The following is a 17857-nucleotide window of genomic DNA, read 5'->3' as shown; positions in this document are numbered from 1 at the left end:
TGCAGCCTTCTCATTGGCTCACAAGCAAGAAGGGAGGTTACTGATGAAAATAAAATCTAGAATATTCAAAATTACGAATATATATCACTATATTCAAAATATTCGCAAATTCTTGAAGTGCCGATATTCTCGATTAATATTCGCTATTCAAATATTCGCGCCCAACACTATTGACCAGACTCTTGGCTACTGAGACTGCACTTTGTGGAAGACAGGATGGTGTTTAACCGACTGGAAGCACTATCTGCTGCAATACAACCGACCACCTAGTCGCATTGGTGTGACGTCGAGAGTGGTGTCCTGTACCTCCCTGCAAACTGGGATATGAAGCTAGGTATGGTGGATGAGTCTGTTTCTTGTGCTCTGGCAGCATGCACAGTTTCACCGTGCCCAGGGCCATGGCCTCTGTGTGCACCATCAGCAGCACGGACTCTTCCCCGTCCCTTACTGCTCGCCTTCAGCATATTAAATGGTATATATGCTTGCAAGTATGTCACATGTACAGTAGCACAGGATTTGTAAGTGTATGCACAAATAAATTAGAGTGAATGTCACTGATATTTAGGATGGCAAACGTTATACAGGAGATGTAGCACAGGTAATGTCGCTGCCACCAGCAGGGAAAAAAATTAACTGAATGTCACTAATATTTTGGATGCGCTAATGTTATACTGGAGATGTTGCGCAGGAAATATTGCTGTCACCAGCGGCCAACCAATTGCGCTCAATTTCACAGCGCAAATGTAACACAGCAGATGTAGCAGAGGTTGTGTGATTGTCAGCAGCAACCAAACAATTGCACACAATATAGCGCACGTTGCGCTAATAATATATATATATATATATATATATATATATAGCAGCCAGGTAAAACAATAGTCTTTAAAAGGACTTTTGGGTTTCTAACTAGAGTTGAGCGAACACCTGGATGTTCGGGTTCGAGAAGTTCGGCCGAACATCCCGGAAATGTTCGGGTTCGGGATCCGAACCCGATCCGAACTTCGTCCCGAACCCGAACCCCATTGAAGTCAATGGGGACCCGAACTTTTCGGCACTAAAAAGGCTGTAAAACAGCCCAGGAAAGAGCTAGAGGGCTGCAAAAGGCAGCAACATGTAGGTAAATCCCCTGCAAACAAATGTGGATAGGGAAATGAATTAAAATAAAAATTAAATAAATAAAAATTAACCAAAATCAATTGGAGAGAGGTTCCATAGCAGAGAATCTGGCTTCCCGTCACCCACCACTGGAACAGTCCATTCTCAGATATTTAGGCCCCGGCACCCAGGCAGAGGAGAGAGGTCCCGTAACAGAGAATCTGTCTTCATGTCAGCAGAGAATTAGTCTGCATGTCATAGCAGAGAATGAGGCTTCACGTCAGCCACCACTGCAACAGTCCATTGGCATATATTTAGGCCCAGCACACACACAGGCAGAGGAGAGAGGTCCCGTAACAGACAATCTGGCTTCATGTCAGCAGAGAATCAGTCTGCATGTCATAGCAGAGAATCAGGCTTCACGTCACCCACCACTGCAACAGTCCATTGGCATATATTTAGGCCCAGCACACACACAGGCAGAGGAGAGAGGTCCCGTAACAGAGAATCTGGCTTCATGTCAGCAGAGAATCAGTCTGCATGTCATAGCAGAGAATGAGGCTTCACGTCACCCACCACTGCAACAGTCCATTGGCATATATTTAGGCCTAGCACACAGGCAGAGCAGAGAGGTCCCGTAACAGACAATCTGGCTTCATGTCAGCAGAGAATCAGTCTGCATGTCATAGCAGAGAATGAGGCTTCACGTCAGCCACCACTGCAACAGTCCATTGGCATATATTTAGGCCTAGCACACAGGCAGAGCAGAGAGGTCCCGTAACAGACAATCTGGCTTCATGTCAGCAGAGAATCAGTCTGCATGTCATAGCAGAGAATCAGGCTTCACGTCAGCCACCACTGCAACAGTCCATTGTCATAAATTTAGGCCCAGCACCCAGGCAGAGGAGAGAGGTCCCGTAACAGACAATCTGGCTTCATGTCAGCAGAGAATTAGTCTGCATGTCATAGCAGAGAATCAGGCTTCATGTCAGCCACCACTGCAACAGTCCATTGGCATATATTTAGGCCCAGCACCCAGGCAGAGGAGGGAGGTCCCGTAACAGAGAATCTGTCTTCATGTCAGCAGAGAATCAGTCTGCATGTCATAGCAGAGAATGAGGCTTCACGTCACCCACCACTGCAACAGTCCATTGGCATATATTTAGGCCTAGCACACAGGCAGAGCAGAGAGGTCCCGTAACAGACAATCTGGCTTCATGTCAGCAGAGAATCAGTCTGCATGTCATAGCAGAGAATGAGGCTTCACGTCAGCCACCACTGCAACAGTCCATTGGCATATATTTAGGCCTAGCACACAGGCAGAGCAGAGAGGTCCCGTAACAGACAATCTGGCTTCATGTCAGCAGAGAATCAGTCTGCATGTCATAGCAGAGAATCAGGCTTCACGTCAGCCACCACTGCAACAGTCCATTGTCATAAATTTAGGCCCAGCACCCAGGCAGAGGAGAGAGGTCCCGTAACAGACAATCTGGCTTCATGTCAGCAGAGAATTAGTCTGCATGTCATAGCAGAGAATCAGGCTTCATGTCAGCCACCACTGCAACAGTCCATTGGCATATATTTAGGCCCAGCACCCAGGCAGAGGAGGGAGGTCCCGTAACAGAGAATCTGTCTTCATGTCAGCAGAGAATCAGTCTGCATGTCATAGCAGAGAATGAGGCTTCACGTCACCCACCACTGCAACAGTCCATTGGCATATATTTAGGCCTAGCACACAGGCAGAGCAGAGAGGTCCCGTAACAGACAATCTGGCTTCATGTCAGCAGAGAATCAGTCTGCATGTCATAGCAGAGAATCAGGCTTCACGTCAGCCACCACTGCAACAGTCCATTGGCATATATTTAGGCCTAGCACACAGGCAGAGCAGAGAGGTCCCGTAACAGACAATCTGGCTTCATGTCAGCAGAGAATCAGTCTGCATGTCATAGCAGAGAATGAGGCTTCACGTCAGCCACCACTGCAACAGTCCATTGGCATATATTTAGGCCTAGCACACAGGCAGAGCAGAGAGGTCCCGTAACAGAGAATCTGTCTTCATGTCAGCAGAGAATCAGTCTGCATGTCATAGCAGAGAATGAGGCTTCACGTCAGCCACCACTGCAACAGTCCATTGGCATATATTTAGGCCTAGCACACAGGCAGAGGAGAGGTTCATTCAACTTTGGGTAGCCTCGCAATATAATGGTAAAATGAAAATAAAAATAGGATTGAATGAGGAAGTGCCCTGGAGTCCAATAATATATGGTTATGGGGAGGTAGTTAATGTCTAATCTGGACAAGGGACGGACAGGTCCTGTGGGATCCATGCCTGGTTCATTTTTATGACCGTCAGCTTGTCCACATTGGCTGTAGACAGGCGGCTGCGTTTGTCTGTAATGACGCCCCCTGCCGTGCTGAATACACGTTCAGACAAAACGCTGGCTGCCGGGCAGGCCAGCACCTCCAAGGCATAAAAGGCTAGCTCTGGCCACGTGGACAATTTAGAGACCCAGAAGTTGAATGGGGCCGAACCATCAGTCAGTACGTGGAGGGGTGTGCACACGTACTGTTCCACCATGTTAGTGAAATGTTGCCTCCTGCTAACACGTTGCGTATCAGGTGGTGGTGCAGTTAGCTGTGGCGTGTTGACAAAAGTTTTCCACATCTCTGCCATGCTAACCCTGCCCTCAGAGGAGCTGGCCGTGACACAGCTGCCTTGGCGACCTCTTGCTCCTCCTCTGCCTTGGCCTTGGGCTTCCACTTGTTCCCCTGTGACATTTGGGAATGCTCTCAGTAGCGCGTCTACCAACGTGCGCTTGTACTCGCGCATCTTCCTATCACGCTCCAGTGCAGGAAGTAAGGTGGGCACATTGTCTTTGTAGCGTGGATCCAGCAGGGTGGCAACCCAGTAGTCCGCACAGGTTAAAATGTGGGCAACTCTGCTGTCGTTGCGCAGGCACTGCAGCATGTAGTCGCTCATGTGTGCCAGGCTGCCCAGGGGTAAGGACAAGCTGTCCTCTGTGGGAGGCGTATCGTCATCGTCCTGCCTTTCCCCCCAGCCACGCACCAGTGATGGACCCGAGCTGCGTTGGGTGCCACCCCGCTGTGACCATGCTTCATCCTCATCCTCCTCCACCTCCTCCTCATCCTCGTCCTCCTCGTCCTCCAGTAGTGGGCCCTGGCTGGCCACATTTGTACCTGGCCTCTGCTGTTGCCAAAAACCTCCCTCTGAGTCACTTCGAAGAGACTGGCCTGAAAGTGCTAAAAATGACCCCTCTTCCTCCTCCTCCTCCTCCTCCTCCTGGGCCACCTCCTCTTCCATCATCGCCCTAAGTGTTTTCTCAAGGAGACATAGAAGTGGTATTGTAACGCTGATAACGGTGTCATCGCCACTGGCCATGTTGGTGGAGTACTCGAAACAGCGCAACAGGGCACACAGGTCTCGCATGGAGGCCCAGTCATTGGTGGTGAAGTGGTGCTGTTCTGTAGTGCGACTGACCCGTGCGTGCTGCAGCTGAAACTCCACTATGGCCTGCTGCTGCTCGCACAGTCTGTCCAGCATGTGCAAGGTGGAGTTCCACCTGGTGGGCACGTCGCATATGAGGCGGTGAGCGGGAAGGCCGAAGTTACGCTGTAGCGCAGACAGGCGAGCAGCAGCAGGATGTGAACGCCGGAAGCGCGAACAGACGGCCCGCACTTTATGCAGCAGCTCTGACATGTCGGGGTAGTTGTGAATGAACTTCTGCACCACCAAATTCAGCACATGCGCCAAGCAAGGGATGTGCGTCAAATTGGCTAGTCCCAGAGCTGCAACGAGATTTCGCCCATTATCACACACCACCAGGCCGGGCTTGAGGCTCACCGGCAGCAACCACTCGTCGGTCTGTTGTTCTATACCCCGCCACAACTCCTGTGCGGTGTGGGGCCTGTCCCCCAAACATATGAGTTTCAGAATGGCCTGCTGACGTTTACCCCGGGCTGTGCTGAAGTTGGTGGTGAAGGTGTGTGGCTGACTGGATGAGCAGGTGGAAGAAGAGGAGGAGGAAGCCGAGAAGGAGGAGGTGGCAACAGGAGGCAAAGAATGTTGCCCTGCGATCCTTGGCGGCGGAAGGACGTGCGCCAAACAGCTCTCCGCCTGGGGCCCAGCTGCCACTACATTTACCCAGTGTGCAGTTAGGGAGATATAGCGTCCCTGGCCGTGCTTACTGGTCCACGTATCTGTGGTTAGGTGGACCTTGCCACAGATGGCGTTGCGCAGTGCACACTTGATTTTATCGGATACTTGGTTGTGCAGGGAAGGCACGGCTCTCTTGGAGAAGTAGTGCCGGCTGGGAACAACATACTGTGGGACAGCAAGCGACATGAGCTGTTTGAAGCTGTCTGTGTCCACCAGCCTAAATGACAGCATTTCATAGGCCAGTAGTTTAGAAATGCTGGCATTCAGGGCCAGGGATCGAGGGTGGCTAGGTGGGAATTTACGCTTTCTATCAAATGTTTGTGAGATGGAGAGCTGAACGCTGGCGTGTGACATGGTTGAGACGCTTGGTGACGGAGGTGGTGGTGGTGGTGTTGGTGGTACATCCCCTGTTTGCTGGGCGGCAGGTGCCAACGTTCCTCCAGAGGCGGAGGAAGAGGCCGAGGCGGCAGCAGCAGAATAGGCCGAGGCGGCAGCAGCAGAAGAGGTAGCAGGGGGAGCCTGAGTGACTTCCTTGGTTTTAAGGTGTTTACTCCACTGCAGTTCATGCTTTGCATGCAGGTGCCTGGTCATGCAGGTTGTGCTCAGGTTCAGAACGTTAATGCCTCGCTTCAGGCTCTGATGGCACAGCGTGCAAACCACTCGGGTCTTGTCAGCACATTGTTTGAAGAAGTGCCATGCCAGGGAACTCCTTGAAGCTGCCTTTGGGGTGCTCGGTCCCAGATGGCGGCGGTCAGTAGCAGGCGGAGTCTCTTGGCGGCGGGTGTTCTGCTTTTGCCCACTGCTCCCTCTTTTGCTACGCTGTTGGCTCGGTCTCACCACTGCCTCTTCCTCCGAACTGTGAAAGTCAGTGGCACGACCTTCATTCCATGTGGGGTCTAGGACCTCATCGTCCCCTGCATCGTCTTCCACCCAGTCTTGATCCCTGACCTCCTGTTCAGTCTGCACACTGCAGAAAGACGCAGCAGTTGGCACCTGTGTTTCGTCATCATCAGAGACATGCTGAGGTGGTATTCCCATGTCCTCATCATCAGGAAACATAAGTGGTTGTGCGTCAGTGCATTCTATGTCTTTCACCGCTGGGGAAGGGCTAGGTGGATGCCCTTGGGAAACCCTGCCAGCGGAGTCTTCAAACAGCATTAGAGACTGCTGCATAACTTGAGGCTGAGACAGTTTCCCTGGTATGCATGGGGGTGATGTGACAGACTGATGGGGTTGGTTTTCAGGCGCCATCTGTGCGCTTTCTGCAGAAGACTGGGTGGGAGATAATGTGAACGTGCTGGATCCACTGTCGGCCACCCAATTGACTAATGCCTGTACCTGCTCAGGCCTTACCATCCTTAGAACGGCATTGGGCCCCACCATATATCGCTGTAAATTCTGTCGGCTACTGGGACCTGAGGTAGTTGGTACACTAGGACGTGTGGATGTGGCAGAACGGCCACGTCCTCTCCCAGCACCAGAGGGTCCACTAACACCACCACGACCATGTCCACGTCCGCGTCCCTTACTAGATGTTTTTCTCATTGTTATGGTTCACCACAACAACAAATATATTATTTGGCCCAATGTATTGTATTCAAATTCAGCGGGATATAAATTTGAGGCCTAGTATTTAGGCCCTGGGTGACCGGTATGGATTTAGTCACAGAATTAGACTTGGAAATGCACAGAAGCGTGTGTGTGAAGTTATTCTGAATGACCCTATGTGCACCTTCAATATGATCTACCCTTTTAGGGATAGATTTCAAATAGCTCTGATATAGCAGAAACGACTAAATTATGAAATTGCTAAATTGGGAATTGTATTTCAACCCAGAACAAAAAATGTGCTTTGACGGACACTAAATAACTTTCCCAGCCACAACAGGACAGCGGTAACGAGAGATTTAGCGGGATATAAATTTGAGGCCTAGTATTTAGGCGCTGGGTGACAGGTATGGGTTTAGTGACAGAATTAGATTTGGAAATGCACAGTAGCGGGTGTGTGAAGTTATTCTGAATGACCCTATGTGCACCTTGAATATTATATACCCTTTTAGGGATAGATTTCAAATAGCTCTGATATAGCAGAAACCACTAAATTATGAAATTGCTAAATTGGGAATTGTATTTCAACCCAGAACAAGAAATGTGCTTGAACGGACACTAAATAACTCGCCCAGCTACAGCACTAGGGACAGATTTAGCGGGATATAAATTTGAGGCCTAGTATTTAGGCGCTGGGTGACAGGTATGGGTTTAGTGCCAGAATTAGACTTGGAAATACACAGTAGCGGGTGTGTGTGAAGTTATTCTGAATGACCCAATGTGCACCTTGAATATTATATACCCTTTTAGGGATAGATTTCAAATAGCTCTGATATAGCAGAAACCACTAAATTATGAAATTGCTAAATTGGGAATTGTATTTCAACCCAGAACAAGAAATGTGCTTGAACGGACACTAAATAACTCGCCCAGCTACAGCACTAGGGACAGATTTAGCGGGATATAAATTTGAGGCCTAGTATTTAGGCGCTGGGTGACAGGTATGGGTTTAGTGCCAGAATTAGACTTGGAAATACACAGTAGCGGGTGTGTGTGAAGTTATTCTGAATGACCCAATGTGCACCTTGAATATTATATACCCTTTTAGGGATAGATTTCAAATAGCTCTGATATAGCAGAAACCACTAAATTATGAAATTGCTAAATTGGGAATTGTATTTCAACCCAGAACAAGAAATGTGCTTGAACGGACACTAAATAACTCGCCCAGCTACAGCACTAAGGACAGATTTAGCGGGATATAAATTTGAGGCCTAGTATTTAGGCGCTGGGTGACAGGTATGGGTTTAGTGCCAGAATTAGACTTGGAAATACACAGTAGCGGGTGTGTGTGAAGTTATTCTGAATGACCCAATGTGCACCTTGAATATTATATACCCTTTTAGGGATAGATTTCAAATAGCTCTGATATAGCAGAAACCACTAAATTATGAAATTGCTAAATTGGGAATTGTATTTCAACCCAGAACAAGAAATGTGCTTGAACGGACACTAAATAACTCGCCCAGCTACAGCACTAGGGACAGATTTAGCGGGATATAAATTTGAGGCCTAGTATTTAGGCGCTGGGTGACAGGTATGGGTTTAGTGCCAGAATTAGACTTGGAAATACACAGTAGCGGGTGTGTGTGAAGTTATTCTGAATGACCCAATGTGCACCTTGAATATTATATACCCTTTTAGGGATAGATTTCAAATAGCTCTGATATAGCAGAAACCACTAAATTATGAAATTGCTAAATTGGGAATTGTATTTCAACCCAGAACAAGAAATGTGCTTGAACGGACACTAAATAACTCGCCCAGCTACAGCACTAGGGACAGATTTAGCGGGATATAAATTTGAGGCCTAGTATTTAGGCGCTGGGTGACAGGTATGGGTTTAGTGCCAGAATTAGACTTGGAAATACACAGTAGCGGGTGTGTGTGAAGTTATTCTGAATGACCCAATGTGCACCTTGAATATTATATACCCTTTTAGGGATAGATTTCAAATAGCTCTGATATAGCAGAAACCACTAAATTATGAAATTGCTAAATTGGGAATTGTATTTCAACCCAGAACAAGAAATGTGCTTGAACGGACACTAAATAACTCGCCCAGCTACAGCACTAGGGACAGATTTAGCTGGATATAAATTTGAGGCCTAGTATTTAGGCGCTGGGTGACAGGTATGGGTTTAGTGCCAGAATTAGACTTGGAAATACACAGTAGCGGGGGTGTGTGAAGTTATTCTGAATGACCCAATGTGCACCTTGAATATTATATACCCTTTTAGGGATAGATTTCAAATAGCTCTGATATAGCAGAAACCACTAAATTATGAAATTGCTAAATTGGGAATTGTATTTCAACCCAGAACAAGAAATGTGCTTGAACGGACACTAAATAACTCGCCCAGCTACAGCACTAAGGACAGATTTAGCGGGATATAAATTTGAGGCCTAGTATTTAGGCGCTGGGTGACAGGTATGGGTTTAGTGCCAGAATTAGACTTGGAAATACACAGTAGCGGGTGTGTGTGAAGTTATTCTGAATGACCCAATGTGCACCTTGAATATTATACCCTTTTAGGGATAGATTTCAAATAGCTCTGATATAGCAGAAACCACTAAATTATGAAATTGCTAAATTGGGAATTGTATTTCAACCCAGAACAAGAAATGTGCTTGAACGGACACTAAATAACTCGCCCAGCTACAGCACTAGGGACAGATTTAGCGGGATATAAATTTGAGGCCTAGTATTTAGGCGCTGGGTGACAGGTATGGGTTTAGTGCCAGAATTAGACTTGGAAATACACAGTAGCGGGTGTGTGTGAAGTTATTCTGAATGACCCAATGTGCACCTTGAATATTATATACCCTTTTAGGGATAGATTTCAAATAGCTCTGATATAGCAGAAACCACTAAATTATGAAATTGCTAAATTGGGAATTGTATTTCAACCCAGAACAAGAAATGTGCTTGAACGGACACTAAATAACTCGCCCAGCTACAGCACTAAGGACAGATTTAGCGGGATATAAATTTGAGGCCTAGTATTTAGGCGCTGGGTGACCGGTATGGATTTAGTGACAGAATTAGACTGGGATATGGCCAAAAAATAAACAGACTATTGCTGGTTAAATGCACTTGGTGTGACAGCTTCACCCTGATGTAGGCTTTAGCCAAAAAACAACCACACCATTGAGGGTTAAATGCACTTGGTGACAGGCGCAGCTTGCCCCTGATTTAGTATATGGCCAAAAAATGAACAGACTATTGCTGGTTAAATGCACTTGGTGTGACAGCTCCACCCTGATGTAGGCTTTAGCCAAAAAACAACCACACCATTGAGGGTTAAATGCACTTGGTGACAGGCGCAGCTTGCCCCTGATTTTGTATATGGCCAAAAAATGAACAGACTATTGCTGGTTAAATGCACTTGGTGTGACAGCTTCACCCTGATGTAGGCTTTAGCCAAAAAACAACCACACCATTGAGGGTTAAATGCACTTGGTCGCAGCTTGTGCTGGCGCACCACAAGACACAAAATGGCCGCCGATCACCCCAGAAAAATGTGACTGACAAACGGTCTGGGCAGCCTAAAAACAGTGAGCAATTGAGGATCAGCAGCTCAATGATCCACAGCTGCAGATCGATCAGTTAATCAAGTCCTTTGGAGGAGTTAATCTGCCTAATCTCGCCCTACTGTCGCAGCCGCAACCTCTCCCTACGCTAATCAGAGCAGAGTGAGGGGCGGCGCTATGTGACTCCAGCTTAAATAGAGGCTGGGTCACATGGTGCTCTGGCCAATCACAGCCATGCCAATAGTAGGCATGGCTGTGATGGCCTCTTGGGGCAAGTAGTATGACGCTTGTTGATTGGCTGCTTTGCAGCCTTTCAAAAAGCGCCAAGAAAGCGTCACAAAAGCGCGAAGAAAGCGACGAACACCGAACCCGAACCCGGACTTTTACGAAAATGTCCGGGTTCGGGTCCGTGTCACGGACACCCCAAAATTCGGTACGAACCCGAACTATACAGTTCGAGTTCGCTCATCCCTATTTCTAACACCTTTCAACAGTAAAACCTGCCTAGCAAAGAAACCTATTCCTGTCCCTACACTATCTGTCCCTTCTGCTACAGCTCTCCCTGATTAATACTGAGCCGAACCATGTGTCATTGGGTGCTATATAGTGCCCGATGACACGTTCCGGCCAGCCAATCACTGTAATGTCAGTAACCAACATGGCTACGGCATTACAGTGAGTGCCAGTACCTCTGCGCACATTTATTGGATGTGTAGCAACCAACAAACGTGCGGGGAGGAGACTCAGGCATTGCGCTCTAGCACACGCGGTGTTTGAGTACAAAAGGGCATGCTCGCCCAACACGATGATCTGTTCTGCACTAGTGTAAGATATTCCAGATAGAAAAGGGTTTACTCTAACTTATCAAGTATAGCATTTTAGCCAATCTCCTGATTTTTGTCAGTTTCTTCATGACATGACAAGTAAAGTGGGACTGTTTGAAGGACTCCTGAATTTGCTTGATCTCCATAATTTCCGTTATCTGTAGAAACAATTTTAGGGCTGTGAGTTCCCTCTTTGCAGTTTATTAAAGGAAAATCGATGTTTTGCAAATAGAAATAGAACACTGTTTCTGATGAAGGGTGTTTAACTAGTTCTTTTTCTTTTGTCTGTCTTTACCAGGTATATTTCATTTAAAAGTACCAGAGAATTCACAAGTTAGGTCACCAATTGGAAGAATACGGGCAGTGGACCCTGATTTTGGAATAAATGCAGAAATTGAGTACAATATTGTTCCTGGAGATGGTGGGAATCTTTTTGATATCATAACAGATAATGATACACAGGAAGGGATTTTAATCCTAAAAAAGGTAAGTCACTGCACAAACTGTAAAGGAGAAACATTCGTGCATTTTCACACACTGGTATAGTTTACATGACAATATAGCATACATGGGAGGATTGCATTAACACAATTTGACACACATTTGACACACCTAGAGAGAAAACTAAGAAGCAATTCTAACCTATATGAGCAAATCCGGGTTGCCTAGTTCATATATATATATATATATATATATATATATGTATAATTTATTTTTTATTTTTATTTTCTACAAGCTCAGTATACCGAAAAAGGCTCAGAATACCTCACAGATCCCCCTCCTGTTTTCATTTCCTGTAGCAAAGACTGGCAGAGGACCTAGGAAGCCTCTGTAAAAAACAAATAAGGCTATCGTACTTTAACATTTGCATCTTCCTTTCCGGTTTTGAGATCTGTCAAATGATCTCAAAACCGCAGGAAAACAAATCTGTTTGAATAATATAACCAGCTGCATCTACTCAGAACAGATCCAGTTGTATTATATAGAAAATGAACATGCTGGCATCTGCATCCAATACCATGCAATACCAAGTCAATGGGTGCCAGAACCGATTTTGTTGTGTCCGAAAAAACTGATCCGGCACCATTAACTTACATGTTTTTTACTACTTACAGGTTCAGTTTCCCATGAAGCACACAAAAATGCTGCTTGCAGCTTTTTTGTGTCCGGGATTGGAATGCAACAAAATGGAACGAAATTCATTCTGGCACACTGTGTTCCGGTCTCTTCGGTTGTATCCCCATTGAAAATGAATGGTGACAAAACTGAATCGTTTTCCTCTGGGTTTGAGATCCTCTGCCGGATCTCAAAACCAGAAAGGACGAAGATGTGAAAGTAGCCTCAAAGAAATAATTTCAGCCAGACCACCTCTTAGAAGTGTTTTCTGGTAATAATTGTATTTTATGTAATGCCCCCAGTCTGCCTCCTGGAAAAGAAGATTCAACAGTAAACAGTGGGGGCACCAGAAGAAGGAGACAGTAGAGGACTAGCGAGGAGTGGAGCAGATAAGTGTGAATCTTCTTTTCCAGGAGGCAGGCTATGGATGTTACATAAAATTGTTATTATATATTAATATAATATAATTATTTCTGGAAAACCCCTTTAAAACCTTTTGCTTGTCTTTAATTTACAGACAACACACACACACCAGGATATCTATTATATTTTACCAATAATAATAATAAAGAAATAATTTTTGATATATCAACAGTTCTGTATTCCTATGGTTGCAGATTGCAAACCAGTCCATGTAGTCTAATCCTGCAATCATGTGTTACTTACTCCCATTATCTCCTACTGTACTGTATGTCTTACCAACCTACCAAGAGTAAATATTATATGGGACAGAAGGAAGGGAGTAACATATGACTGCAGAATGCAGCCACACGCAGGGATCATTTATGGTCTGCAGAGTTGTGCATGAAGAAGTATGTTGTAGGTTGAAAGTATTTGTAGGGTTGCTTTATTTATTTTCATTTAAATCCATCAGCGCAGTAATACATACATACACACACACTACATACTTACCAACATTTGAGTTGGTAAAATCAGGGCATATAAGCCTTAATTTGCTGGGACTGTCTATGAAAATCAAGGACAGTCCTGGCAAATTTGGGACAGTTGGCAGTTATGATACTGTATATATATATATATATATATATATATATATATATATATATACACACACACACCGTTTAGTTAGGAGAGGCACATACAGTAGTTAGAAGTGCTTTAGGGCATTTGTAAAAATGCTTTTGAGCGGCTCACAAATGACTAGATTGTGACATATACTGGAAAAAAAATGTGTGTGGTTCTCTGGTTAGTAACATTTAAAGTGTTTAAATTATTTAATACTGATAACCTACCCTTAGGATAGGTCATCAGTATTTGATCGGAGGTGGTTTGATTCTCAGAACCCCCACCTATCAACTGTTTAAAGGGCCTGTGGTTCTCCTCAAGTGCCACGGCCTCTTCCTAGGCCAGTGACATTGAGTTCATCGTCTACGTATCACGATTAGTGTTGAGCGCGAATATTCGAATATCGAATTTTTTTCGCGAATATCGGCACTTCGCTAATTCGCGAATATTTCGAATATAGTGATATAAATTCGATATTTCGAATATTCGTTTTTTTAATTTTTTTTTTAGTGTTATATTTTTTTCTTTCCCACTTCCCTAAAGTTGTTCTTACCTGTCCTTTGGATTCCTGGCTTCCTGGCTGCTCCAGTCAGTGCCCGTTGCCGCTTCTGCCGACTTCCATGCTCATGGAGCGTCCCCATCACCATGGGAACATCTCCATATACTAGAATGTACTGTCAGATTTGAGAATTACGTTGAAATCGCAATTCGATTTTTTCAAGTTATAATAATCGAATTTCGATTTTTAACTTAGCACTGCTATATGCCATATTAGTTAGCCTAATATGGCATATAGCAGTGCTAAGTTAAAATCGAAATTCGATTATTATAACTTGACATAATCGAATTGCGATTCCAACTTGGACCTGGTTTACTATATGGTTGGCTTCAATGGCTTGGTAGAATTAGCGAATTGACGAATATATTCGTTATATTCCACAAAACGAATATAACGAATGTATTCGTCATATTCCACAAAACGAAGATAACGAATGTATTCGTCATATATCACAAAACGAAGATAACGAAGTATTCTGCATCTTCATTTTAGCTACCTATTCATCAATTTCGCTAATTCTAGCAATGATATAGGAAAGTTGACTATAGAGACAGCTAAGTTTAATTCGCTATGCGATTATATGACTGCTTTTTTTTATAAATAGTATAATTATAATAATTATCAGGTATTATAATTATTCTATTTATTTAAAAAAAAGCAGTAATATAATCGCATAGCGAATTAAACTTAGCTGTCTCTATAGTCAACTTTCCTATATCATTGCTAGAATTAGCGAAGTTGATGAATAGGTAGCTAAAACGAAGATGCAGAATACTTCGTTATCTTCGTTTTGTGGAATATGACGAATACATTCGTTATATTCGTTTTGTGGAATATAACGAATATATTCGTCAATTCGCTAATTCTACCAAGCCATTGAAGCCAACCATATAGTAAACCAGGTCCAAGTTGGAATCGCAATTCGATTATGTCAAGTTATAATAATCGAATTTCGATTTTAACTTAGCACTGCTATATGCCATATTAGGCTAACTAATATGGCATATAGCAGTGCTAAGTTAAAAATCGAAATTCGATTATTATAACTTGAAAAAATCGAATTGCGATTTCAACGTAATTCTCAAATCTGACAGTACATTCTAGTATATGGAGATGTTCCCATGGTGATGGGGACGCTCCATGAGCATGGAAGTCGGCAGAAGCGGCAACGGGCACTGACTGGACAGCTAAGTTTAATTCGCTATGCGATTATATTACTGCTTTTTTTTTTAAATAAATAGAATAATTATAATACCTGATAATTATTATAATTATACTATTTATAAAAAAAAGCAGTAATATAATCGCATAGCGAATTATACTTAGCTGTCTCTATAGTCAACTTTCCTATATCATTGCTAGAATTAGCGAAATTGATGAATATGTAGCTAAAATGAAGATGCAGAATACTTCGTTATCTTCGTTTTGTGATATATGACGAATACATTCGTTATCTTCGTTTTGTGGAATATGACGAATACATTCGTTATATTCGTTTTGTGGAATATAACGAATATATTCGTCAATTCGCTAATTCTACCAAGCCATTGAAGCCATATTCCATGCTTATGGAGCGTCCCCATCACCATGGGAACGACTCCATATACTAGAATGTACTGTCGGATTTGAGAATTACGTTGAAATCGCAATTCGATTTTTTCAAGTTATAATAATCGAATTTCGAATTTAACTTAGCACTGCTATATGCCATATTAGTTAGCCTAATATGGCATATAGCAGTGCTAAGTTAAAATCGAAATTCGATTATTATAACTTGAAAAAAATCGAATTGCAATTTCAATAGGAGAGTAGCCTTTAAGTTAAAATCGAAATTCGATTATTTAAATCGCATATTAATCGCGATAACAAGAATAATGACGAATATTCGATTTCGACGAATATAAAACGAATATTCTATCGAATATTCGCGAATTTCGTCGAAATCGAATATGGCACCTGCCGCTCATCACTAATCACGATCGGCGTAACTGTCACATACGTGACACGGAGGGAGGAAAAGAGGGAGGCCCTGCCCTAGTGAGAGGGAAGGTGGTGACCCCTGACTCACCTTGCGGCTGGCGCCTGGCTGCCCTGTCGTCCCTAGACGGGTTCCTCACCCGTACGCCGATCACGTGCCTAAAACCCTGGCTTTCCCTAGGATGAGCCCTAGATAGTGAATAGGGCGGTGGGAACACTAGTCCGCACCACTAGCTCTAAAGGAAAACACCAAGGGGAGGACAGACAATACAAACTAAACATATAATCCCAGGTGGGCAGCAACAGGAGACAACAAAAGCCCAACAGGGATCCGGAGGGTAGCACTCTGGAACAACAACCAGATTCTCAGCTCCAGTGGGTCAGCATAGATGTCCAGGCAGGAAGCTCTATAACTGGCAACAAGAGAAGTGTGAGAGGAGAATATAAGGAGTTTGGGAGTGGCAGACAAGAAACAGCTGAGGAGGAGAAGCTACGGATCCCTGAGTGAGACAAAAAGGATAGCAAGGCAAACACAGAAAACAAACACTAAGAAACACCGTGATCTTTAGACATAGAGCGCGCAGCCACCCGCTGCGACTTCCTGACCCCGGGTATAACGGAGTCAGACGTGGCTCTTGACACCCTCGTGACAGTACCCCCCCTTTCACGAGGGGCCTCCGGACACTCAGGACCAGGTCTCTCCGGATGAGAGACATGGAAAGCCTGAATCAACCTGTTGGCGTTTACCTCTGACGCTGGAACCCACATTCTTTCCTCGGGACCATAACCCCTCCAATGCACCAGATACTGAAGAGAGCGGCGGACCCGACGAGAATCAACAATTCTGGATATTTGAAACTCCAGATTACCATCCACAACAACAGGAGGAGGTGGTAGCGGTGATGGTTCTAGAGGTGGAACATACTTCTTGAGCAACGACTTATGGAAGACGTTATGGATCTTAAAAGTCTGAGGTAGCTCCAGGCGAAAAGCCACAGGGTTAATGACGGCTACAATTTTATAAGGACCAATGAACCTAGGACCCAGTTTCCAAGAGGGAACCTTCAACTTAATATTCCTAGTAGACAACCACACATAGTCATTCACTCCTAGGTCCGGACCTGGCGACCGTTTCTTATCGGCCATGCATTTGTATTTACCACTCATATTTTTCAAGTTAGCTTGCACCTTCTGCCATACCGATGAAAGAGATGACGAAAACCGTTCCTCTTCGGGAACCCCAGAAGACCCCCCCTCTTTGAAAGTACAAAATTGGGGATGAAAACCGTATGCACCAAGAAATGGTGACTTGCCAGTGGATTCCTGACGGCGTTTATTTATGGCAAACTCGGCTAACGGTAAATATGATGACCACACCTCTTGGTTTTCAGACGCAAAACACCTTAAATATGTTTCTAGGTTTTGGTTGGTACGCTCAGTCTGTCCATTCGACTGAGGATGGAAAGCTGAGGAAAAGGATAAGTGTACCCCTAAACGGGTACAAAAAGCTTTCCAAAACTTAGAAATAAACTGGGTTCCCCGATCCGAAACCACATCGGAAGGGACCCCGTGAAGCTTCACGATTTCACTGATAAACACCTGAGCAAGAGTCTTAGCATTAGGAAGTGCGGGTAGCGCAATAAAGTGTACCATTTTGCTAAACCTGTCGACTACAACCAAGATAACTGTTTTACCCGCAGACAAAGGTAAGTCAGTGATGAAATCCATTGATAGATGTGTCCATGGTCTATTGGGGATGAAAAGTGGCAATAAAGACCCTGCTGGACGTGTATGAGAGACTTTCGCGCGTGCACAAGTAGAACAAGTAGACACGAAATCTATTACATCCTGACGCAACCTTGGCCACCAAAAACGACGAGACAATAGCTCCAAGGTTGCTTTACTACCCGGGTGCCCAGCAAGTGCCGAATTATGATGTTCCTT

General features: G+C 44.6%; 1 protein-coding gene across 1 annotated transcript in view; it reads left to right on the top strand.

Moving 5' to 3' along the window:
- LOC122938867 (cadherin-12-like) overlaps positions 1–17857 on the top strand; it is a 159752-nt gene that overhangs the window by 42999 nt on the left and 98896 nt on the right. The window contains exon 2 of the mRNA XM_044294716.1: positions 11537–11724. Coding sequence (XP_044150651.1) covers positions 11537–11724 — 188 coding nt within the window. The remainder of the gene's footprint in view (positions 1–11536; positions 11725–17857) is intronic.

This window comes from Bufo gargarizans, chromosome 5 (assembly GCF_014858855.1).
Source record: "Bufo gargarizans isolate SCDJY-AF-19 chromosome 5, ASM1485885v1, whole genome shotgun sequence".
Lineage (NCBI taxonomy): Eukaryota > Metazoa > Chordata > Amphibia > Anura > Bufonidae > Bufo > Bufo gargarizans.
The sequence above is the reverse complement of the archived record's forward strand: the minus strand, read 5'-3'. Positions and strand labels throughout refer to the sequence as shown.